General features: G+C 43.2%; 1 protein-coding gene across 1 annotated transcript; it reads left to right on the forward strand.

Annotated features, from left to right (window-relative positions):
* The first annotated feature begins 2,548 nt into the window (after positions 1-2,548).
* On the forward strand, positions 2,549-25,410 carry GYG1 (glycogenin 1). The gene is made up of 7 exons (XM_078667960.1): positions 2,549-2,717; positions 12,705-12,840; positions 14,700-14,874; positions 16,382-16,544; positions 17,741-17,867; positions 22,519-22,738; positions 24,720-25,410. Exons 1-7 carry the CDS (start codon positions 2,711-2,713, stop codon positions 24,882-24,884), a joined length of 993 nt encoding a protein of 330 aa, XP_078524086.1. The 5' UTR covers positions 2,549-2,710; the 3' UTR covers positions 24,885-25,410.
* The last annotated feature ends 1,302 nt before the right edge of the window (positions 25,411-26,712 follow it).

Genomic DNA, 26,712 nt, shown 5'->3' on the forward strand with positions numbered 1-26,712 from the left:
ATAATTGAGGTGCCTGGATTGCCCACTACATGCCCCTTCCTGGGGTGTTTCCCTTGGCAGTGTCATGAAAGGCAAGTTTGGTGATACAGCAGTGTGCTGGACCACACCTTGTATTAATGGATTGGCCATTAGACTTTGCTTTACTCCATGTGTTCATTTTGGAGAAATTACAAATGTTGTTTGTTTTAGTACACATTAGTCCTACTGTGGATACTTTGGAATGTGTGATTACAGTTGTGTTTGTTTCACCCTGATTGATGATCCCTTTGAAGTGGTTAGTATGAGCTGACCTTGGAACCAGTGTTAAAGTCACACAGGACAGGGTGAAAAGTTCAGTGGATGGATATGTGGGATGAATTCCAATTGGGGCTGACATTGCATTGGGTGGTATTTCATATGGAAATAATTTCAACATGGCTTGGCTAATGTCAACATCGTTTAGCTTGCACTTCTCCCTGTGATGTAGGTTGGATATATGTTTGATGTGTTTAAGTTAGATATGTGTTTATCCACGCATGGAGGGTGTTCAATTGTCATCCCTTTGTAAACATTTTCATTGACTTGTGTCCATGTTTGCGTGTGTACCTTACACCTACTTTATCTAAATGTCTAACAAATGCCGTTAATACTGTGTTTGCTTTCATGACTTTCACTTACACATTTCCCACATATACATGGCAATTGGTTTTGCTATTGGTTGCCCCTGATATACTTCAATTCACAGGTCCTGTGAACATAGAGGTTTTGGGGCATGTGCAAAGTGTACTGTGGCTCAGAACTGAAGCTTTTCAGGGGTCCCCCTGGTAGAGGCACACCCATTCTGCAGAGAATCTTTACATTGTGACCTTTGAATGCTTATCACACTGATGATTTGGAGTCCCATTTCCCTGACATTACCTTTTAATGTGGATTATGTATGAGAGTACATTACAGAGATATAGCAGAGAAGGTGTGTTTCAGTTTCATGACACTTCCATAAAGATATATCCTTGATATCACAACAGGCTCTAGCATGTGAGCAATTAGAGGGTGACACAGAGATTAATAGCTGTGATATTGATGGGAAGGTGCTGTTGCGCGACACATTAATGCACATATCACTATCCCTGATTATGAGATGTGAACACATGTTGACTTTTGTAGAGTGTGCCTATGCAGTATCAGTGACCTGGCCAAAGAGGGCATCATAGAGTTGTCATTGAATCATATATTGAAAAGAATTCTGAACAGGGGGCCACAAAATATGATTGACCCAGGGACCCCCAGCCCTTTGCCTGGTCCATGGACTTGGCATCTAGTTGCTGAAGAGTTGATGGAAACGGGTAAGAGTATAGCTTATCGTTGTTGCGTCCACAAGCAGGAACAGTAGCGGCAGGATGTGTATGATCGGCTCCATGGGGCACAGGACATGTGAAGCTGAGTACAGGTAAGTTTCAGCCTTATATCCCATCCTTTCCGTAAGCTCAGATGTGTTGGTTGGACTGACACAGTCACGTCGGCGGGAAGGCAAATCGTAATTGGGCCGGTTATAACACTGGCAGTCCACCACTCCAACAGACGCATTGGCCTATCCCGCCGCCGTGGTCGAGATTTCCTGGCAGCAGGACCACAGCAGTCTTTCGTCTACATAACTGCATGTATTGTAATTGGGCTGGTGGACCGCCAACGGTGCAGCGGTAATTTCCGATGCTGTTTCAACTGCGGTATCATGACTGCCAAACTCGTAATCAGGCCCTAAGTGTTCCTCTTGGGCAGAGCGTTACGTACTCCCAGTAAGACCGCCCCAGAGTTGGAAGACCACTGCTCTAGTTAAGCCAATTGATAGGTCAACTGAAAATAAAGATGTTTAAACGTATACCCCAGGACTGGGCCATTACGGCCTAGGTGTCACAGACTACTCTAATTCCCCTCGAGCGCCCCCACCATTCCATCCATGCACCCCACTCATTATGAAAGCAACATTACATAAAATAAATAGCCTCTTTCATCCCTTTTCCATTATTTCTCTATTTGCTTGCCTCGTTTTCCCCCTCCCTACTTCCAAGAATTCGAGTGGTTTAAATGTTACACAAGCAATCGAACGGGACAAGCGTGATAAATTACCTACATGAAGACTTTCATAATAGTGCACCTAAGGAGGACGTACATTTTTTTTTAAACCAGTCATCCACTTGGCCATTTTGGCTTCAGTTGACACGACAATCAGCAGGCCAACGAAAACGTGGTTTTTGCCCATTTATATTTTCGACAGTGCTGGGCTTTCCCTCGAGGTATTGGCGTGAGTTGGCCTACCTAGTGGGATTGCTACCGAGGCGGGAAGGCAGTGGGGAGACCCTGGACTCTGGCTGTCAGCCCCAGGGGATGCCTTGAATGTGTTTGACAAAGACGAGGGAAACCTCATTTACCCGGCCCTCTGGTCGGGGGCTTTTCCTCAGCCCTTGAACTTGACAGTCGCCTGGCCGAGCTCCCGCCTGAACAAGCAGAGGCGCCTGGGGGCGGAGCGTGCGTGTGAGAGAGAGGCAGTGTGTGTGAGAGAGAGAGAGAGAGAGCAGGGTTGTGTACGTGTGCCCCGGCGCTGACAGCCCGCCCGCCCATGTGACTGCTCCGTATAAGAGGCCGGCCCGCCCAGCCTGTTTCCCATCCAAGCAGCATCGGCGGCAGACACACGCGGACAGCAGCAGCTTGGTTTCAGTGCAGTGCCGGCAGCACCATGGCAGGTGAGTGAGTGAGTGCGGGCGTGGACCTGGCGCCAGCTGTGCCGGGAGGGCGGGGGCTCTGGGCGCCCCAGGTGAGGCAGCGCGCGCCCTGAGGTGGGAGGCTGTCAAACTCTCTTCAAGTTCGCCAGGTGCCGGGCTCTTTCCGCTTTACTTCCCCGAGCGGACGCAGCAGAAACCCGCAGCGTGATGGCTCCCGGGGCCGGGGGGAGAGTGGGCGCTGCTGCGGCCTCCCAGCTGCGCGAGTGTGGGTGCAGAGGCAGCCCGGGTGTCTCGAGGGCTCTATCCTGGGTCGTGCCCTGCTGTGGTGCTTACAGCTGCATAGACGCGGCTGTGCTGCTTCGCTGGGTCTGGTGCGGCGTAGCTGCATTTCAGGTCGGATGCAGGGGCACCTCAGTGTCGGTAATGTTGCCGGATACCGCCCCCTCCTCCCGTGGGGCCCCTATGCCGGGTCACGGGGAGGATGGCTGTAACCTTAGCCGGGTCACGGGAGGGATGGTTCTAGCTCCTGCCCGGGTGGGAGCCGCAGCTGCTGCAGCTATGCAGGGTGGAGGGGGAGGCAATGTCGCCGCTCCGGCTGCATCAGCACTGTGCTTCTCCTCCCTCCAAGTTCAGTGATGGGGTGCTGAATTATTTACATCGTACTATAGCTTCTCTACTCCTCTCTCCCCGCCCCCCCCCCCCCCCCCCGCGCTGTAGAAACACAATTTTACTAATAGTCTGCTCAAAACTAGTGATTAATACTCTGAGAAATTTTGAGCTTGGCTGACTCCAATTAAGGTAACTAGGTGAGACTCCATATCATGAATGAGGCAAGGTTCCAGTTATGTGCTTATCTAGTGTTCGCGTGCGCAGTAGTAGTTGTGGTTCTGTCGTCGGGAAATGCATTAAATTACTTTCACTTTACACTGGTCGGTGAAGGGAAAGACCGCAGAGACTCACTCGCTTGGTGACTGCTTGCTTACATCTAGATGCCATAATTAAGCGTTTTTTTTATTTTCCATCTTATATCTCTACCGTCGGCTCCGTTATAAGGCCAGGAACCACGCTTTTATTTCAGGGGACAACTCCTTTCTGTGACTAGTTTACCATGTGTCTCTAGAACAGTTTCCATTCATTCACGTTTCAAGAACTTCGCAGGCGTTTAAGGCTACTTCCTCCTTGCAGCCAACAAATGCATTTGTAATGGCGAGCATAGGCCTAGAAACTGGGTATTGACAGACCGTGGAGTCGTTTCTACCTTTTGTATATGGCCCTGTTGCTCGCTGTGGTTCAGTGCAGTTGGGCTATTCATTTTGGCAAGAGGCCACTGCGCTCTTAGGTGCTTGAAATGGCAAAATAGTAGTCCAGGTACTCTGTAACAGAGAACCTGCTTGTTTCTGATAAGTGCCGGCACTCACCCTCCCAAAATAAAGTGCAGGTACTACGTACCTGCCCATTTAAAACACTGCATCAAAATCCGGATGTCCTGTGGTCTTTATTTCTGTTCCACTAACTTGTTATCCCGATAGTATTGGGGTGGCACAAGTTTAGTCCCGATATATTTCATGAATACTATTGGTGCTTCCCCCACCCCCTTTCCAAATGTTATACATGCAATATAACTGTCTTGGGGTATAGTCCCGAAACTAGTAATCTTGGCCAGTTTATAGGTCATGTGATAAGAATGCCCTTACAAAGAGGTCTCTGCATTCTCAGGCAAGTGCCCCAGTCTCCCATATGTCTCACGTATGTCAAATCCTTATATAATATGAGTACTTCGTGCAAGACGGCTTATTAAAGAAAACTGTGCGTATAGAATTCAAATGTGTTGGGTTTGTGGCAGAATGCCTTCTTGAGTTGCAATATATACCCCTACCTTGATGGGTAGGGTGTGTACTGCTTGAGCTCAAGAAGGCTTTTGTTGGGACGTATCTGTTTTAAAAGCAGTAGGTAAAAATCCATAGGCTACCACCAGTGCTTTAATTAAAGTATTTTGTACTATCTTTCAAGCCATAAAGGGTAGAATAGGCTTATTTTCTCAAGTTCTGGTGTGTAGGGTGCTTTCTATCACTCTTTTGCTACTGAACAGGAGTAATAAATGCTTGATATCGAACACTAATAGTTTCAAGGATTGCTGGTTTGCTCTGGGCTTGTGAAAATCTAATGCATTTTGGGTAACGTAGTGTGGACTTCCTCCACGGAGCCAATCGCACGCACGTGGTATCAGTTACTTGAAGTTGAATAGTCCAGGTCTGGGAACTCTCCATAATGACACTGAGAGGTGTAGTCCCACCAATGCAGTTTGAGGTAAGGGAGTGGTGCAGATTAATTGAATGTAGTCACTTCTAAAACTAGCCTGTACACGTAGCTGCTTCGCTTGCTTGTAGGTCACCGTTCTGAGTTATCCAGCTGCGTAGAATAGGTTGAGATCTAAATTGGTAAGCATATAGTAAGGCCTTCCAAGGAACTGGACATGGCTGAACATTTTGGAAACTAACTTGCAACACGGTAGTCTGCAGTGTGATAGATTGCAGTCTGTACTAGTGTCTGGTGTTTCTGAAGACGTGCCACAGATGCTCACTGAGCACCTGGTACACTATAATCTGTGTTTGGCAACACGTAAAGCAGCAACAAAGGGTGTTTAAAGTTCACCTAAATTCTGTAATCTTAGTGTCCCTTTAGCAGGGGGTTGGGATGGTGAGGACAGTGGTGAGCTGTATGTTTAGATACTATCTTTTTGTGAAAGGGCTCTCCGCAACCAACCCAGTGTAGAGGAATCCCCCACCTTTCTATTCACTTAACGCTGGCACTTTGGGAGCGCTCTACAGGATATCTGGGCCAGAATCTGTTCTTTAGGCCACTCGTCTATCCTTGCAGGTGGCAGGACCACTAAACAAAGAAATCTGCCCCATGCCTTATCTTAAATTGCCACAAAGACTGTACAATGTGCCTAGTTGACAGTGGTTGTACCTTTCTAGTTTTATGTATGGCACTCCACTAATGACCACAGAATCGGTGGGTGTCTAGCAAGAAGCAATTGGCAGAAGCCTACTTAGTGTCCAGGTTATTGCAATACAATTATTATTTACTGGACTTGTATTGTCTCTGAATGCATAGCATTCAAACTGCAGAGTCGTCTTTCTGCAGCTACTCTTAACTTACAGTAAAAGATGCCACGCAAAAAACTAGACGCTGATACAAAAGTATCTGCTGTGCCGAAATAGATTTTGGTCCTTTATCTTTTCTGGGTTATCCGTGGCCCCATTGAATCAACTTTGTCTAGCTAGTTGGTACTTTTGTAGGGCCTCGCTGTATTGAAGGCACGTGTTCTAGTGTAGGACAGGAATACAGTGGCATAGATCCCGAGGTCTTGAAATGTTGCAAAATACTTGCACAAGTCATGCACAGCTAGTTTACAGTAAAACGGATGAAATTACTTCTAGTAAATAACAGTGTTGCAGCATTTGTTTTTTTGCTGTGCAAAAGTTAGGAAACTGGCAAGGCATGACCTATACCCAAAGTTTATTGCCCCATGGGACTAATTTTAATGGGCCCTCAAGGAAAAGGATTAGTAGTAACTTTGCTTTAGGATGCATGTTGTTAGTTTATAACGGGAGTACCATTACATTAGTGAACTCAAGTATCTGGGCTCTGACGTTTGTTACCTGTCTGTACTGGAATGCTCTGCTGCTGTGTAGGTCCGGATTGCTCGATGGCTCAGATGGGAGGGGCCTTGGCCTGAAGCAGCTCAGGCTGTGAAGACTTTAGTTACTACACTGACGGTCCCTCGCTCCATCTTTATTTGGTGTGCACTAACAAATGTCTCGAAGCAGAGTGTAAACTTCTGCAGAACTCCCGCAACTTGTGGAATACACGCACTAATTCAAACTGACTCGCGTGGGAGGTGGTGACGCAAGTAGCTGTAGAGTGAACTGCCAAACGGTCTGCAGTGACAGATGCATTGTAACTGGTGCTGCACTTGTATGGCTGTAGGTGTCAGTAAAGGGAAAACTATCATAATTCGTGCTTCTAATAAACATTCCATGCGCTTCAAACAAACTTAACAGTACTGATTTAAACACTTGACAGAATTAGATTCCGTACTGATTCTCTTGGACAGCAACACAATGCATTTACATCTGCGGCCTTGCCAGTAGTACACTGGCTCAACTGCTGCAATGGCCCAACACTTACCTGCAGTGTAAAGATCTCTCCCCTATGGAGTAAATGCATTAGGGGAGAGTATATAGCTTTACAGCTAGAGCGGTCGACCTCGAAGCTGGAGAGCTGAGTTCGAGTCTAGACAGCGATGCTCAACGTCCTGTGATTTGTGGGCAAATCACGTAATCTCCCCGTGCTTACAAAAATGAATGTCCATCTGTAACAAAACTGGTGCTCATGTAAAGCACCCTGATATCTCGTTTTAGTTCACGCTATATAAAACTAAACGTTTTTTAAATTGCTTCTGCATGACCATCACAGAATGCTTCAAAATAAACTCCTATTTGTTGCATGTTTAGGGCACTTATGAACCGGCCCTCCACTGTGGTATGTATTCCAATTCTACATCTCTGCTAGCAAATTTTCTGTATTACTAGCATCAGATGATCACACAGCGCCTGTACATACCCTTGGCGCCCTAAAGAACTAGAGGCCTCTACACAGCTAATTGCTATTAACTTGCTGAACTAATTCTAGTTAGGCATCCAAGTTCCCTCCAGAACAGTTAGATCACACCCATGCACATCATTGAGCTTTATCTGGCACAGTCAGCCTCCTGTTCTGCATGTCATAAAGGGCACCTAACAACTCATCCAGTCCCACCTGCCACTCTTAAAATGACCTCCCATTTCCCAGGATCACTAAGGCAGTTACCATTCAATGCAGATTATGATTACTCCAATTATAACCGATATGACCCTTTAATAGTTGTCCCTCATGCACAGGAAATGAAGGCCTTATGGAAGAGGGTGGGTTGTTGTGCTTCTTGCTGCTCTGCTCTCTAGAGAAGGGCAACATTTTTTAACATTTTTCAGGCTGCTGTAGCAGCACTTGTTAAAGTTAGCTGATAACATGCCTCATTATGACATGATCACTAGTAGGGCGAAGTATATTTTGGTTCATCAACACGTTGTGCAAAGTACCCTCTAGGGCACTCAAACCACTTTCTCAATCATGCCTGCATTGTCCCTACTTGACATGTGCAGCAAGTTGGCCACAGTGTAGTATTGCCATTGTTAGCCAGAGTTAGTCTAGAATAGCTTGTTTAGGGTTCACTGTGCCTAGTATGCTTGAGTATAGAATTTAGGCTTAAGTTTACAATGGTACTGCCTTAATCTGGTCTGTGAAGACGCTTAGTGGAAACTGGACTCTTGGGTAAACTCACCAAGCTGTCACTAAGCCTTTCAATGGTGTGAAGTTTGAGAGCACAAAGTGTTAAAGCTCAGAAAAGCCCCTGCACGAGCCTGCCTTGGGTCATTCATCTAATTCCTCCCTCCAGTTAAGAGGAAGACTGTTCTCGAACTCTTCTAAACGAGGGTAGAACAAACTCTTATCACCAGATTTAGCCTGCTTGTTGGATCCTTGTGCTGAGTCAGCAGTTGAGAGGGAGAAATACCTTATTCCTGGTCAATCCGGATGCTGGTTCTCAGTTTATTTGTGTCGCAGTGTAGCTTTCCATACTGTGTAGGTGGCTGGTATCAACTGTCTCAATTAAACCAGCAACTTTCACAAGAGCACTTCAATCTCATTTCATTCTCAATGAGTGTATACCTTTGAGTTTAACTGTTGAATTTCAGTACAGTCCAACTTTTTTCAACATTTGTTAGTTCTATACAGTGTACCTTCACCGAAGGACTCTTAGCATAAACAGTTTCTCCATGTAGCAATATGGAAGAACAAGTCCACTTTTCAATAAACCAACTCTGGGTAATTGGCAGTGAAGGTAAAATGTGATTAGGCGTGCAGACTAGATAACAAGAACCTCTTAACATAGTGTTTTAGAGCTAGCAGTTAGTTGACGTGTCTTGTGCTGGTCACAATCTGCAGTATTCCCTCTGCAAAACTGCATGCAGCCTCACAGTTCACTACCTTCAAACAAATTACCACAGCAAAGCAGCCTCAGTTAACTACCTTCAACCAAATAGTTTTTAAGTCTCTATCAATTGTGGTCCTCCAAGACCAATGCTGCATACCTTTGCAGAGGCTATAGTACCATGACTTGTTATAGTTAAAGTTATTGTAAACACATTTGGTGTTCTGCTTCTGCTATATCTTGATGTGTGATGTAACCCTTCAATTGGTCTTGCTGCAATCCTCTAACGTCTGAAATAAATGGATGTGTTAAAGCAATAGGGAGTCTTTCATAACAAGACTGCAGTTACTTTCACACATGGTTCTTCATTTGTGGCATAAAGTGTCTCTTGATATCCTAATAACTGATTCATTTTTCTCCACTATTTCTCAGTTAAAGGACGCGAGGTCCATTACATATCGTGGCCTCTTGGTCTTCATTAACCAACCTGGTTTATTTTTAAGCAGAGCTTGAACGTGCTTGTCATGCATAATTTGTTCTGCCCTAATGGCCCTTTTGTTAACACTAGTGGTTGTGCATAGACTTGAACGTGAACAGACCAAAATTGAACTGGTTGACCTGCACTTGGCAAATGTTGGAGGGCGGTACGAACATCAACCCAATTACCTTGATTATTTTTGACACTTGTTGTTCTTACATGGCTGGTTTCCATTCTCAAAACCAACTGAAGTAGTCCATGTAGTTACTTGCACTGTGTTTGGTGCTGAAACTGTTTTGCTTGCAGGTTTCCTTTCTCCAACAGTTTGAGCTGCTCCTACTACTTATTGTGATAGAACAGGCCTGATTTTTTTTTTAACTCTTCAGTAAAAGTGAACTAAACATTCTCAAATTGCAGGAGGCCTTGAAAGCTGCTTAGCCTTGCTTTGATGTAGTCCTTCATATACGTGAAGGACTTGCTATTGGCAACTAATATCTGATGCATAATGGCTCTTTAAGGGGATTTATGAGCATGTGCTTAACTTGCTTAGTCTTTACTAGCTGGGGTCTACTAACAGTCCGTGCCGGGACTGCATTCCTCCACTAAGGAAAGGCTGGGAAGGGACTGCAAAAAATCACTGCTGTGAACACTGACCTTCCCCCGCACTCCCCTCCCCCCCCCCCCCCCTCCCAAGACTAGTGTGCACCACACTACTGCATGATGTAACTGCCTCTCTTCACTTGCCAGTTACTTGGTTCTGCTTTCTGCCTGGTACCCTTTTAGTAATGTGGAGGTTGCTATCTTTTGCCTGACTGTGTATGGTGTCTTGTCACACTTGTACGAAGCAACGCTGTATTGCACTATCTTGCTTCTTAGCTTATTACCAATCTACAAAAGAACCAATGCACCTTTATGCTAGTTGGTCCTCAACAATTTTGTCACAGCAACGTCTTGGTGACCTCAGTTTCCATCACTCAAGACACCCAGAGAACAGAAACCATGATGTACTTCAGATCTATTTTGATGATTTGTGCACAGAATCACTGCATCGATTTCAAAACTTAAGTCTATGACTTGGGGAGATCCTGTCTTGCTTGGAGTATGGCATCCGTCGGACTACCAACACAAGCTCTACTTGAAACCATATTTAACGACCCAGGATCATTGCCCATCAAGAATACACCAAGATGTTTGGTTGATGGGAGGCTTCCAGTCTTCTCGAAGATTGATAATTAGCCTGCACCACATGGTGGAAACATTCCGTGGCTGTAACTTGTTTATCTACCTGCTTCCTACTAACCCTGAATCTATTACTAGTTTTTTATTTACTTTTCTTGTATTCCAACATGGAGATCAAGGAACAGAATACTGCTTTCCTGCAACCGCCTGGTGCTAAACAGCAATATAGACCCAGTAGCTAATGTTCTACAGCTCTATTCCGTTGAGTCAATATTTTTTAGAGTGATGCGGTGCAGTTTAATCTTTGGCATCTACCCCAGGTTGCTCCGTACAGTTCTCTAGAGTTGGCTTCTGAACTGAGCATTTAAATGTCTAGAGTTCACTATATTAAATGGTCCTCAAACTGGTCAAGCGTTGAGGACTGATCACCTGTTCAGGTTACTATGTAGGACTAGGATGTCACTTATGGGGATGTCTAAAATCGGTGCTTGCAGATCAATGGACCTAGTGTTGTCTAGAATTGATTTCTCCTGTAGAGTTGCCACTATACCAACTTGTGGTGCTTTTTTTGCTTAAACATTGTAAATTAAGTTAATTGAGACCTGTGAAATTGCAGTGACAGAAGGTGATTGGGTATATAATAAACTTTGGTCAAGGGACCAATGTACTGGATTCCTAAAGTGCTTTATGGCAATCCTAAATGCACCATGCATGGTCAGCTTTATCGCATGGGTGTTGGGAGCACTTATCATCAAAAGATTCATCCTGTATTCCATACTTGTGAAAATCTGTTCACCAGCTGTAATGTCCTCCTTGACAGTGTCCTAATTGTTTCTCACTGTTTGCATCCAACTCTGCAGTGCATGCATAGCATCAGTAGGAGCTTCTCGATACCTACCTAACAATGAAGATGTCTAATTCTCCAAGTAGTTCCTCTTGTTTTAAGAGGTGGCACTTCCATCTTGCGAGGGGAACACGTTTTGCAGCCTTCCGACTTCGCAGGGGGTAAAGCATCCTTCTGCCTGGTAGCTTAATGTGTAGTCTCACAATGCTGTCGTGGCATTCCAGTTTCATTCTCGTTGGGACCACTCCTCTTTACATCACTATTCAACTTAAACATTGCACGTTAACTGCTCTTAATGATTTTGCAAAAGACTGTTCACCTACCAATAAACAGTTTAGACTAAACGCTGAAAGCACTTCCATTCGAAATGGAGTGGTGCATATTATTGTAGTGCTGATCTCAATTGATGGTTTGGTGTAAATGTTTCAGGATTGAAGGCATTTGCAGTAGAAACCTGTAACCTGTTTTTATATCTTATTCTCCTTGCCTAGATTGTCCTCAACATTTAAGTCCATAACCACCCAATAGCTGCTATTCATCGGTGGACCTGGGTGTGTCGAGCAGAGTACCTTTACAACTGAATTTTGTTAATATTGGGACAGGCTGTTGTGACTAAACATGATGGGAGCCCCTAGGTAGGAGTTCAAAAGCAGGTTAGTTTAGATGTATGCCAATGTCTTTAACCTTCTATTGAGCTTGGCCTGCTAAATATCTTTATTTTGGAGGCTGCACTTCTGGAGGCTGCATTTCCTGAATCCCCATGAAACCAGTCAGCTGGTCTGTCTCTGAATAGTGTAGACTTCTGGTGTTCTAGACATTTTATTTCATAAAAAAAGACATACTACTAAACTAAAGCTTTCCAGTTTTAAACCTTCATTTCCTGTCTTGGGGTAGTTCAGTGGGACCTCATTGCCTGTGCAATTAATGCTCGAAGGTTGCATGCATTACTCTTATCTACTGTAGTTGAAAAGCCGTGATTAGTTGAGCCACACAGGCCTGGTCATGGTGCCCCCACCGCCCCATTCCTTAGAATGGGAGCGCTTTCAGACTACTTGTTACAGGAACTGACTTTGTGGTTGAGACCAGCGGGACCTATTGTAATGCCTAACTTCTTCCACTTGATTATTTTGCAAGTATGTGCTAGTAAGAAAGTGATTGGCACCATCTCTGCATGTTATAAAAATCTGAGCTTTAGTGAAACGTGGGGAATAAATGATTACATTGAATGTTTTGTTTATCTTGTAATTTGTCAGATGAATTTAAAGTGCTGCTGAGTGATGATTTTAAAGCCTGCTGGAGCGCCCTCTCTGGGTTTTCCCGGTAGCTTTAACTGGGTGTGCTGCTTGTATAAGCAACTAAACTGCCATAAGAGCATCACCTGTGCCGGACTTATTGTAACATTAGAAAATCGTGTTATCTGTGTGAAGCCTTGCAGTATTTGTGACTTCATAATCTTGTTTTTCTCTCTTACAGATGAAGCTTTTGTGACCCTCGCTACTAACGATCCTTATGTGAAAGGAGCTCTGGTTTTGGGTTCATCATTGCGACGTTTCCACACGACACGGAAGCTGGTTGTACTAATAACTCCTCAAGTCTCTGAGTCCATGAAGTAAGTACTTTATTTGAAGTGACTTCAGTGTATTGCCAAACGTCTTGGGTCACTTAGGAAAATTATCCTTACTTAGATTCTTGCCCAGCTCGCTCTGATGTTGGAGAACAATCCAAATGGATCCTACTGTTGTCTGAACAAAGTTGAGCACCAAAAAGAAAATCCACTGAAATTCCCTGGTTGCTTCAAATGTTAGCATTGATGCTCTTACTAAATTTTACACAAATGTAGTATATATCGGTCCTGTGCATTTAACTAAGTTTAGTTTATGATGTGCCTCTCCTAAAGCTGTACAATATTCCTGTTGTATGTGGGGTTGGTACCAGCACAGGTTTGCTTGCATCTTGCAGTAAGAACTTGGACAAGCTGTACAGTTTATGATCACCCAGCTGCTAGTTTAAAAATAGTGCCCAGCAATGGGATTTATCCATGCCTAAAGCTGCAAAAGTGAAGGGGGCCAGAAGTCTCTTACCAGCCCAGTGCTGAGTACAGAGATCGGCTTAGGACATGTGCTTGGAAGGAGGGACAACAGAACAGTAATGCCTGCTTTGAAAAGCCAGATTTGTTTAAGGCGGTCTGCAAATCTCCAGTGGTAACTTCTTGGTTTCAAGGTACCTACAAACTACACCATTAAGTTGTAGACTGAGTTCCTTGGATTTTTCTACAGGACTAGTCTGTTCATATGTGCAAATGTAGTAACAATTCAAAATGTACCTGTTGATGAATGAAATTTGCCATGATAGTACACTGCAAGGTTAAATCACTGACTGGCAGATGGAAAGTAGCAGATGTGTTTACAAAATTTGACTTGAGTCTCTAAACAGGATCTTGAGACGAGGGAGACTTGGAAGCACATCCTTCTCTAATAGGATGCTTATTGGAAAATAGTTTTTGCTATGGTCTAAACTCATGTTTGGTTCCGTCCTGTGTTGAGCCTCTTTCTAGATGGCAATTGGGAGCATTGTGGCACTTGGTAAACCTGTCATACAGCTGACCTGTGGTTTAGATGGCTTTGTGAACTAGCAAGAGCATCTGGATTAGCAAAAAAGTGTTTATTGACTAGGTATTAGAGGACTTATCTGTTTTTGACTGCCTTTCACAAGTTGTCTTTGAGAGGAAGTAAAGTTATCATGAGCACAGGGAACTAATTTCTACTTCCTACGAAGGGCAGGTATAGCTGTCAGTGGCGGCTGCTACTTGACTGGCTGGGGAATGAGAAATTAATCACATACCTGCTGGCCACAGCCTCTGTCTGCTTCAGCTGTTCATTTGACACCAGAAACCGGAAGCACAGGCTCCACATTACTCTAGTCAATCATGACTCTGCATGACAGCAGCATTGGTCTTATCACTGTGGTTTGGCACTCTGCCTTCAACTTGGAGCCTGGGCATTTTCACCCAAGGTATGCAATGCAGCAGGGTGGCCAAACTGTCATGTGTACTTGAGGCCTCACCACTTCTCCACCCCCATGCTCCTGTAACAACCCAGCCCCATACCAGGTGAGCCATGACAGGAAAAATAAAATAACACCATGTTTCCTTTTTTGAATTTCTCAGAGCAGAGGGGTGATGCTACTCCACCTTGATAGAGGCGCCACCACTGGTGGCTGGATTTGGTTAAACTGGGAACTACTAGATTCAACAGTCAAAATCAAGTGACTAACTTTCTTCCTGGGTTTAATCTTGTGCATGGCAGTATGCCATAACCAAACATGCCATTTATTCTAAGCCTCCCTCTGCTGAGGCCCAATGCACTAATCTCGCTGTGATTGAAACTTCAAATTCCTGACTTGCACAACAAGCTTCTGAGATCTGTTATATAGATGGGTCCATTCATACTACCCTCTGTTTTATTGTAGGAAAGTACTTGAAAAGGTCTACGATGAAGTGAAAGTAGTGGATGTCTTGGACAGTGGGGATTCAGCCCACCTAGCCTTGATGGAAAGACCAGAATTGGGTATCACGTTAACAAAACTCCACTGCTGGGTATTAACTCAGTATTCGAAATGTGTGTTCATGGATGCGGACACAATGGTAATCCGATTTGACTTACTATATGGCATTATGTTTAACAGCAGCAGTATAAATGTAGCTTTACCTGTGTATGAAACTGTATTTACTGTTGCTTGTTAGCATGGCTAAACCTACCTGGTGCAAGTGATCAACTTTGAAGTACTGGTTTTAATTGCATTTTAAGTTTACAAAGTCACGATACAGGAATACTCCCAGTACACTATTGATGGGGCAGTTTTTAAATGTTTACTTTCACATTGGAAAAAATATATATGGCAAACTGTTTTTAGTTAGATGGTATTGCAGAGTTATTATCTACAGTGTGGCCTAACCATTGCATGTCTCCACTCAGAGGACTAAACTCCCATGGTGGCTTGGCCAGTCTAATCTTTATCTTGTAGGGTAATCTAACATTGATTCGGCATATGTGGCCACTCCATCTTGGGCTAAAGGCAGCCTGGAGTGGACTGGGCCTATTGCAACTTAGTGGCTAAAGATGCAACTGTCTGAGTGTAAAACTTTAAGGATTGTAATTATAAGGTGAAGGATCATAACCTAGCCTCTGGCAGAGTGACTCCTTGATAGTCAAGGATTTCTCCCCCACGCCCAAACCTCAGTTGAGCTCTGAACTGCTGAGCTAGTTTTGTAGCTGCCATCAAAGCTGAAGGCTGGAACTAATTGACAAGTAACATAACTAATATTTCAATAATCAGAGTGCAGTAGTGGCTCATGACCAGTGTGATGAATGAAGCTCAATGTTGAATGCTAACGCTGATTACTTGCTACTTGTATATCCAGTTGAGGTATGCCTTAACTGGCTTGCCATTTAAGGCCCATATGCAAGATCCACCTTCAGTATTTTAAGATCTCTGTGGATTAATGATTAAGAACTTGTACAGGAGGAACAGGGGCATTCATTTAACTGAAGCTTCACAGTTGGGAACGAATTTCTGTAACCCCTTTGTGGATGCAGTTGCAGGAGCCCACACAATCTTAATTATCTGGGGTGGTGATGGCTGGGTCGATTTTAGTGCCAGTTTGCCTAATTCTGGACATTGTCATACCTGTGTGTGTGTGGGGGCTTCAATTCACGGAGTTGGTATAAGGCACAATATCTGCACACTTTCCCCATGTGACTAAATGAAACTTCTTTAGTGTTTGCTGTGAACCAAACTAAAACTGCCAGTGCCCTTGTGCTCAAAACCCATTAAAGAAACTACTGGAGAACACTGAACACCTTGAGCCACTTGTATCCAAGCGCCCCAATGTAGCCCTAGCCATCAGATATGGCCATGTTGATGGCACCTTGAGGTACCCAGGTTGTGCTTGTAAGGCAGGTACTGCTCCAGCAACCCGTACCAGGGAGAAACTACCCCTCCTAGCCCATATGCTGCAGATACCACCTCTGTGGAGCTGTCCTCCGAATATTCTTACCTACTCACCAACCTCACCCCATATGTAAGGTGGGGTATACATCCATGTGCTTACCTTTCAGTAGATGGCTAATGCAATGTTTCAATTCTCCTAGGTTTTGTCTAATGTTGATGAACTCTTTGAGAGGGAAGAATTGTCTGCTGCACCAGATCCAGGCTGGCCTGACTGCTTCAATTCTGGAGTGTTTGTCTATAGTCCATCCATGGAAACCTACAATCACTTGTTGCAGTTTGCAACAGAAAAAGGAAGCTTTGATGGTATGTTGGCCAGTTCTTCTAAACCGTAGTTTAACTTTGAACCCCTGCCTTGCAAATCTAATTTTAACTGGTTTTGATCTCGGTCCTGATTGAAACTACTCCATTCAAACACCAATGAGTCAAACTGAGAAGTGTTTCAGAGATTTTCTGGACAAGGCTCCTGAATGGCACTGATGCAGAACAGGACTTAAGATTGTGCCAGGGTTAGGGTTAAAATTCTTTTTGTAGTTTGCATGTCTGGCTTAGTGGTATTTGTTGTTCTGGTCTCAGAACTTAGCTTCACTATAGTACAAAGACTTCACTGTTGCTTTGCTGCTAGTTAAGCTTAATCAGACTAGTTTGTGGCTGTGCAATTAATTGGCACCACTTTCGGACTCATTGACCAGCTGAATAACTGAGGTACAATGATGTAACTGTTGGGTGACAGCTGCAGCCAGGTATTGTATTTCCATATTTAAGTTAATGTTGGTTGCATATGTCTGGAGTTAAGGTGGGTTAATAGTGCAGTGATTTGTCGGGTTTAAACCTGCTTTGGGAAATTGTGGTGGTTTTTTCCCTAGTGGTGAGTTTACCTTATCAATACATACTAGGCACATCATTGAGTTGTGTACCTCGATACTGTCCAAAGAAATATAGTTTTGTGATGTGAATGCATTTTGTGTTTTGTAGAGGGTGTATATCAACCTATTACTTGCCCCTTTGCACAATCTTGTCAATGTTACTATTGGATTGTGGCACAAACCTGATTTGCAATGAATGGTCTTCTATGGGCTGTCTTAGCCTTTTGCTTTTCTGCAAAGGCAGACTATGCAGTCAATACTGAATGTCTACAATTCTGCCTTTCTCTTGTAGAATACAACCTCTTATGAGATTGGCGGGTAAGTGCGCTTCAGCAACCCCTGTAGTAAAATCAGTTACTGAAATTGCTTGTAGATAGTCAGCTGTACCCTGGTCGTTTTCCAAGCATACATCATGATCCTTGCTTACCCCCTTCCCCTCTAGATTTTCAAAATCTTTTTCCAAATGTCTGCCATCGCCAATCTTCAAGGTTGGAGGGACCTGGGGTGAAGTCACTCGAACGAGTGACTGCTCTAAACACTTAAAGCATATTTTTTACTTATGACTTTTCAGAAACTCGAAAGTTCATTGAGTGGTTTGTGCAAAATACACTGACATTTGTATCGTTTGATTTTTAGGAGGCGACCAGGGCTTGTTAAATGGCTTTTTCAGCAGCTGGGCAACCACAGATATCCACAAGCATCTACCATTCGTTTACAATTTAAGCAGCATTTCTATATATTCGTATCTACCAGCTTTCAAAGCGTGAGTAATGTTTGCAGATTTTGGTTTCACTTCTTGCAGAATTGAGAAGCTTGTGAACAACCATGTGTTTGGGTGGTGCAGGAAAAAGTAACATTGGCTACTTTATCTGAAATTGCTATTCCTTATCTCCACTCCATCTCTTAAGCCTGCCACTGTGGGCTTCAAATTACAAGCTGCATCTATGTTAAACTTTATTTTTAGTGGGGGGTTGTTTGGTCTTGGATTCTATTTGCTTATTTTTTTTCCCTTTACCTTTCACTAACTCCGATTGTGGTTTTTGTTTTTAGGCCAGATTTATATACTTTTTTTGCCCCCATATTGAATGGACCCTCTGGTGCCTGAGTCTTATTGCCGTTTGCAACATTGGTGCTGTTCAGGAGGGTTAATTTAGACCTCTCCTATCCAACTGCCTCATCAATTTATTGTAAGGCATTTGGACATGCACGGTTGGAGTGTTGGACACGCATCAATATGATTCCTGTAGATTGCAGGAGATGACCCCGCTAAGGGAACAAATCATTGTTTTATCAACTTGCCTGTGGACTACATGAGCCTTCCGCATCCATGACCAATGATGGCACTATTCAGTGTCCTCATTCCCTATAGAATGAATAATTAAAGTCTAGGATGCACACTTTGCTTTTTGAGTCTCGTTACTTTTCTGGTTTCATTCATGGCCATAAGCAGAAGTGTTAAAATCACTGGGCATTGAAGTTTCAAGTCCATGATGGCAGCCACTGGTGCAGATTTCAATTAAGAATGGAAGACTTGACTGTGAGGATCCAGATGTATTAACCGAAACCTGTTTGTAAACTACTGTACTCTTCATTCTGGAAAGCACTGTTCCACTTTTAGCTTTGCACTAAAAGGCTGCTTTAGGAACACAATTCCTTATTGCAGTACTCTAACTTAACCCTCTAAATACTTGGGTGATTTTGTTTAGAATTTGGGAAGGAGAAATCTACCTTGGCTATTGGGCTGAAAGTAACCCTTGTGTTATTCTCAAATGCAATTGAGCAGTCTTAACTAAAGAAGCCAGCATGCACCTTGGCATGTAACTAGTTCACAGCTGCCCTCCTGTGATACAAGGACAACACGGTTTTCAGTAGCCAGTGCAGATTTCTGTTTGTGATGGTGTGCAGATAATACACTGCATGAAGCTGAAGAGGTGACCCTCAATGAATTACCTCAGCTACTTATGGTGCCACTGGAAAGGCTTCCTGAACAATCCAGAAGTGGGATGTTATGGATCACCTAAATGGTCACGCCCACGCTGCAAATTTGGTGAACTGGTAAAGGTGACCAGAACCTTGGTTTGTTACCCTAGTTCCTTGCACCACCACATACAAAATCTGATACTTGATATGAAGCAAGCCATCCTTTCTCATGAGTAGTCAAAGCAGGGATCTATAAGTATTGCAGGATTCTTCTAGATTTGAAAACTGATTCCAGGCTGTGAGGGAGAGTAGCCTTACTAAGTCACTTTAAGGAAACTTACTTGTTACACATTGGCAACAGTTAAATAGTCTACATTTTAAAATAGCAGTGTGGTCTGCTAGGAAAGGACTACCTTCCTTGGCTCCCGGGAGGACAACCAGGTTGATATTTAATAGGAAATTGTGGTCCTATGCAGATGACTAGGATACTAGAGTCCAGTATTGGCACAGGTATTATGGTGTCTCAAAACATGGTTTCTATTCAGGAGGGAATTTTGTCTCTTCTGTGCTAACAGGAGTGTGAGTGTGTGCTGTATGGGACATTCCACACTACTCAAACCAATGTCATCCTGTAAGGATAAAGTACCTTTTGCTAATTGCACCTTCTGTTCCTGCGCTAAAGGCCAACTTTGATCAAGCTATACTAGGAAAGCTTTAACCTACAGTAGTAAACTGAAGAAAATGTACAGCAATAGTTGTATAGCTTATCTTAAGCAGCAACCTCTGCATGTCCATTACTCTGACATTTAGAGTGAATCAGCCATCCTAATTTTTTTGTAATTGCTTACACTGTAAATGGTGCTTGATCACATCTGATGTGGCTGCTCAAGTCCTGTGTAGCCATTCAGATTCAGTATCTGAAAATAGACTTGCGTGGGATGTTGCATACAAGCCTTAAATGTGCAAAGTTATTAGATTTGGGGAAGATTCTTTCCACTGCTCTTCCTAATTGAAACCACCTCTATTGAAAAGGGAAGGCAAATTGCAGTGACTTGATATAATTGTCAAATGGGTAAACCTGCCTTTAATAAGGATCCTGTATTACCAGACTATATTCTAGTTCTGGAAACCACAACTAAGTCTACCTCCCACTCCTGTACAGTAGAGGCACAGGCACACTGATTAATGGGTGGAGGGATGCTTGTGTTATAAGTACACATGCAGAAGTGCTTCAACTAAACTAGCATTGGCGAAGCCAGAATATTTAAAGTTTCCATGAGGGAGAAATTGTATGGGAAGAGTACCGGATTGAAGATACTAAACCATTTATGTACTTGTTAACAACTTCAGTGGAAAAACAAGTTAATTTTGGCACTCTTGAGGCTGAATACTAGTTCAAAGAGCAGAATCCTATATACTCCAGGCACGAAAAATGGACTGTTCAGAACACTCCCAACCCATCGATGGTGGTGGCTGTGAATGGAAAGCTGTAACTCACCTTGCCGTCCCTACAGGAGAAATAACTTGACCCCCTTGGTACCTGAGCAGACTTGGTGCTCTTGTCTGCAGACAGCAATTTAATTTCCATAGATGGACCATTTTTCCCAGTGTAGGAGTCTGAACACCAAGCAGCCGATGCAGTCACTGCCCTCTTGTGGAGTAGTGAAACTGTCCCAAGCGCAACCCAGTGAACTACCTAGGAATATAATTTAAATGGACCAACAAATCTGTTTCAAACTGTGTCTACCTGCCGGTAATTTAATCTTAATCTGTGAAGCGTCCATCTATAGCCACTTCATTGGAGCACTTGTCCAATAGCTAGCACTAAACTGCTCACCCTTAGCAGCATGTCTTTGATAACAAAACTTGTGTTCAAGTGAGATGTTTGCTGAATTCAGTGCCAACCCAAATCCATATGGTGGATGAATATGCTGCCATTTGACCTTCTAATTTCAAGTCTTAACAGATCTGTCCTGTGACACATGAATTTTGGCCTGGTGGTAAGCCAAGCCTTGTTGCCCTAAGGTGTGTATGTGTAATGGGTGACCATGTGGTTCAAATTTGTTGTACCACATTTGTTAGTCTCATGATCTGTCCACTTACTCCAGTGATTATTTGAGAGGGGCAAATGCTTTCCTAGTTTAATGGATGTAGTTTTGATCTTTCATAGATTGAAAGATGTGACTGAGCTGGCCCTTCTATAACTTAAATGATCTGCAGGCAGTGCACACTTGTGCTGTGGGTGCTTAGCTCACTTTATTGGTTAAAGTCATTCTTGACTTCTTGGTACCAAGAATAATTTGGCCCATGTTCTACCTTGGTGAAATCAGTTTATACTAGTACTGCAGATTACATGACTTTTTACCACATGCATTCCTCTTCAAGAATTTAACACTACCTGATTTTTGTTAAGCCATATCCTTTAATTGTGTTATGGGTGTAACCTGTTCATCTAAGCTCTGGGCCTTCAGTAAATCCGTGTAGGTGTATCCAAATCCCTACTTTGAGCTCCACATACTAGTGAGACTATTGTTTCTAATTTTTACAGAATACTAAAGGATGCATTACATGCCACTTTACCAAGAGTGAGTTGGAATAGGATGTAACAGTCTCACCAGTTAATGATTGCTTTCATGATTTCAAATGGTTCTCGAAGTTCATGTTTAGGAGGTCAGTTTTCTTAAAGTGTAAATGGCATACTGGTTCAAGAGATGGAAAACACATTGAGGCAAATCAACTGTTCTTGAATTAAAGAACCGGAGGGAGAAAGTGGCAGGCAATGCATATGGATTAAGACTGGGTGTGCAAGTTTGCATAGTCTTTATTGCAACTAACATTATGTAGCACAGCCATGGCCTTCAGAGCAAAACTTTGGGGCCTAGCACTAATCTTTTATATTAAGAATTGGGTCTTTCAACATGGTGTCCTTGTGAATTCCTTGTATGTTCAGCAATGGTCATATCCTTGCTACTCCATATAAACAAATATGCAATAGATGTTAATCCTTATTGTTAATGTTTCATTTTTGAGTTGAACCTGGATTCCATTCTAGTGAACACTGCAGGCAACCCCAGCACTAAAGACCATACACTAATTTAAATGGTACATTCTGAAATGTGTTCTTTATTCCTTTTGTTTTCATATCTATATGGAGAATAGATGGTAACAAGTGTGCCCTAATGTATGGCAAACAATGTAGTGCTTACGTCCTTGCATATTTGTAGAATTTGGTAACTTTTTGCATTGATTGGAACATCTTTCCTTGGTGTGATGCAGGGACCTGGGTTCCTGATTTAGTCGCTACTCTATGGACTTTGAATGTGTAATTGCCCCAAATTCATCTGTCGACTATTTCATTGTCCTCCACCAAGGAATTGTAGTCTGGTGCAGCATAGGCAAAACTGCAATGACCTTTAGGGGTGGCAATCGTGTTGGTAATTGGTTGACGAGGTGCTTGGCCACATTTAAAACCTGATCCTGCTTTTACCTAACAGGTTTGGAGCAAATGCCAAAGTGGTACATTTTCTGGGAAAAGTCAAACCGTGGAACTACTCGTACGACACCAAAACAAAGTGTGTAACAAGTGAGGTGCACGATCCAACGATGATTCATCCAGAGTTCCTCAACATGTGGTGGGATTGCTTCACCAACAAGGTCCTGCCATTGTTAACCGAGCAAGGTGTTGTCAAGGACTCCTCTACAGGCCTCAAAGCGGTAAGCTTGAAATCCCACTCTAAAACACATACCATAATGTGGATAATTTACAACTCTCCTGAGTGCACCTTTGGTTGTGGTGAAACATTCACAGCAAAGTCTCACTAGTATTGAATGCATAAGGAAATGCTTTGTAGGATGTGTAATTGTTTGAACAGGGTAGTATCCACCGTGGGTTTTTATTTTAATCTCTATTGGCATATTAGCAGCCCATGCCAGCTACTAATCTGGTTTAACCCAAAACTAGGCCAATGTTTTCGATCTGATACCCTACACTCAAGTTAATGGATATTCCAGCAGAGGCTGCCATTAAAGGTATTGGGGGAAAATGCATAAGCCATTCTATAGTTTGCAATCTGTGCCCTTCTTATCCACTAAAGGATATTGTTACCTACCTGCAATAATGTAAGATTAGCCTTTTTTTCCACATGGCTCGGAGACCTGCACAAAGGTAGTTGTATGTCCTGTGACGAAACTGCAGTCCATATCCTGCTGGAAGAAGTGTGTAATGTACATGCAGATGAGGGGATTGTATGCTCACATTTATAGTCTAGCACTTCGCCCAACAGTATTTTAATTGGCAGGTGTTGGATGCGATTTGAAGGCAGAGTTGGGTAGCTACATTAGGCTTATGGTTTCAGTTTCTTCTACAGGAAAGCTACTTATTGTGGAAGCTTGACCTGTGTTTGACTCTCCTCATTTAGTGGTAAATCACCTGGTGCCTACACTAAAGGTAACGGCCCATACAAAGTATGAATCGTGACTGTTCAATTTATGTTTTCAGCTAGCTTTGGAAAAGTAGACAATTAGAAAGGGAGGGCAGTGGGTGGCATTGTTAATTTAAACACTGTTTCTATAATCAGTGCTGCTGAGTGGTCCTCCCTGAAACCTACAACAGCTTAGGTAGCTGGAAGATGTGGACCAGAACCCATGGTCAGTAATTTTTCAATCTGTAATTGATAGTATGCTCTAGAGAATCAATCCCAGACCTAGTCCATGGAGTGCTACCATAAGAGTAACCTAGGATTCATTGCAAGAAGTTATACTCCTAATAAATGGACGTGCCCAAATCCCTCAAATATATTTGCTCTTTCACAATATGTAAATCTTGCTACGTGTTATGGCCCTGTGAGAGACCTAACCTATTCACTTAATGGTGGATTTGGAATAGTTTGACCAGAAAAAAAATCTACTGATATCTAGATTTCTCTACTTTAGTGTTTGGGAAGTTCCTCTGTCAAAAGGGTCACATGGAGGGAATTACCGGGTAATATGCTGTGAGGTCCTACTCTGATAGATCTGCATGAAGAAGTCTGCTCCACTAACCTAGAATCCTGCACAATTAGTGACCAGGGGGTTAGAATTGTTGTGGGGATGGAATGGGTGGGGGGGTGAGTAGAGGATATGGTGTAGGGTTTGATCTTTTACTTAGAACTGCAAGCCAGGCGTAGCTATGAGAAACTGTTACAATGACTGTATAAATGCTGCTTCAATGGCTAGAGGTAAGCCATTGATTCACATTCTAACCATTAATGAGTTAACATAGTTGATGATCCTCTTGAACTTAAAGGTTTGAAATTGCATCTAAACCACTAATCCAAAATCTGTTCCCATCCTTTGAGCATACCATTTCTAAACATCTCGGCTGTGCTTTCTCTTTGTACCTCTTACACTATTTTGGTGAACTGTTGCAGCTTACTGACTTGGTCTATACACTGGCTTTCTCTTGTGGCTTCTGTAGAGAGGTATGGGTAAAATTGATCTAATTGCATTCCTGCTTTTTGCTTGCAGATATTGTGATTGTGTTTCATTTGTATGCTTTGGGAACAAATTTGTTCCCTAGAAATGTTGTCCGTTTTTCTTTTCTTTATGCTTGCTTTATTTGCATGGGAACTTCTTTAGTTCTCCATTCCATTTTAATTTAGCTTTTTCTTGTTTGATTCATGTACTGCTTGTAACTAGTGTTGCTTCCTCCTTTTAGGAAGCAGTTGCTGAAGCTGTGGCTCAGTTGTCAATTGATCCACCTCCCCCACCACCTATATCTTCAGAAGAGCGCAAAGAACGGTGGGAACAGGGTCAAGTCGACTACATGGGAGAAGACTCCTTTGAGAACATTCAGAAAAAACTGGACACTTACCTTAAGTAGACATGCCAAACTCCAACAATGCAATAAAAGGACTAAAGTGTAGCATCTAGGACAGCGAATTATTGGCTGCTCAAGCCTACAATGGAAAAACGCACAGTGCTACAGGAGAACAGCACCATTTAACTGTATTTGAACTGTTTGCCTTTAAATATTGCACTCTAATGCATTTAAGTGATCTTTACTCCACAACTCGTAAGAAAGCACTTGTTAAAGGTGCAAAGCTGATTCAATCTGCAACCTGTATACTGTACTGTGGTTCAACTCTTTACCCAAAACTTTCCTTTGGTAAAGGATTATTGTATGTACGTGATGTTGTGCCTTAAAGGTATCCATATACATAGTACCCATGCTGAACCGCATGAAGAGTAGCATAGGGCTCATTTATCAGAGTCTCGATGTGACAATTAATTTCCTGACTAGGTGTATTGTACAGCATATAATGCTCATGTCCTGCACCTTACATGGTTAGTAAGCACTTGCTGAACTGTAACAGCCCTCAATGCAAATAAAACTTGTGTTGTAATAACAGCCTGTTCATTTACCATGTGTTGGGAGGTATATCCAACTAATGGCTACTAGTCACTTGGACATGTGTGGGTTGCATTTTTAATTTGTATTTATGTAATGTGAACCTAGTTGTTGAGGTCCACCATATGGCAATAGCGAACTTACAAATACAGGTTTACTGAGGCGGGTGGACTTACAAATACAGGTTGACTGAGGCGGATGGAGCATCTGAATTTGGAATTCTCTTTAGCTGATTTATTCTTTGCTATTGCCACTATATTGAGCAGTAATCAGGTACCTGGTGGTTCCATGCCAAGGCCGGACCTTATGGATGGAATGAGACTGACCTCTAGCAAACAGGTGTTAGATGGAGTACTCGGAGTTAAGTGTGTGTGTGTGTGTGTGTGTGTGGGGGGGGGGGGGGGGGGGGGGGGGGGGGGTTGGACAATATGCAAATGCAGAATCCACCCAGGTTTCTCTAAAGCGATCGGGGTCAAGGCTTAAGAGGACTTTCTGTCCAGGTTATAATTTTAAGGGGTCCCACAATTGAAGATTTGATTTGTAGGTTGACTAACACATTGCCCACCTTCAGTAACTGCAATGGTCTCCTTTTGAATACCCCAAGCCCATAAGTCCTCAGCAGGCTGCTTCTTGGCCAATGCCTAGTAGATTTCGAATGATCCAACTAGGTTTTCCTTCTGCATTGCCTTGGCGCTCTTGCTCTAAATTCCAATAGAGCTGATCATCCTGCTGCAGTTTGCCAAGATCAATGTAAAGCAGAGAGCTCTTAGAAACTAACATCTGGAACTGTCCCTCATTGACTGGGTGAAGAGTGAAGAAAGAGGGGCGGGTGACTTGCCTGCCATGAAGTCTCTATGAAAGGGGCAAAGAGTCCTACATACCAGGTCTGGAAAGAGCTAAATATTGAGACCGCTGGTATGCTCCCCACTCATCTGTTATGGCAATGAATACCTGAGGCTGGAGTAGACCGCTGTGTGCATGCTCAAACGGCATGTACATGGGAACTAGATTCAGGTCCTGTTAGGGGCATAATGAAAGGGGTGGTGACCTGGGACCAGATACCTGTATTTTAAAAGTGACTTAAAATCCAATTTTACTAATAGTTTATTTTAAATTACCATTCCTTAGGCGACAGACATGACTTTCTTGCACCCCAACACATAGTAAATGTAATTAGGTCTCCCAATAACCTATGGGAGGTAAGACTCGCAGTAGTAACTCCTTAGCTTGCTGCTTGAACATGTAAAACTTAAACCGCCAAGTCCTAATTTTTAAATACACTGCACCATGCACTATTTAA

The sequence above is a fragment of the Lissotriton helveticus genome, chromosome 11 (genome assembly GCF_964261635.1).
Source record: "Lissotriton helveticus chromosome 11, aLisHel1.1, whole genome shotgun sequence".
NCBI classification, from domain to species: Eukaryota; Metazoa; Chordata; class Amphibia; order Caudata; family Salamandridae; genus Lissotriton; species Lissotriton helveticus.

What these genes read in the sequence shown, in the direction of transcription:
- GYG1 (XM_078667960.1), top strand. An exon ending in TCATGGATGCGGACACAATG is followed by an intron (nt 14,875 to 16,381) that starts GTAATCCGATTT and finishes CAATTCTCCTAG; the next exon opens with GTTTTGTCTAATGTTGATGA. An exon ending in TATCTACCAGCTTTCAAAGC is followed by an intron (nt 17,868 to 22,518) that starts GTGAGTAATGTT and finishes TTTACCTAACAG; the next exon opens with GTTTGGAGCAAATGCCAAAG.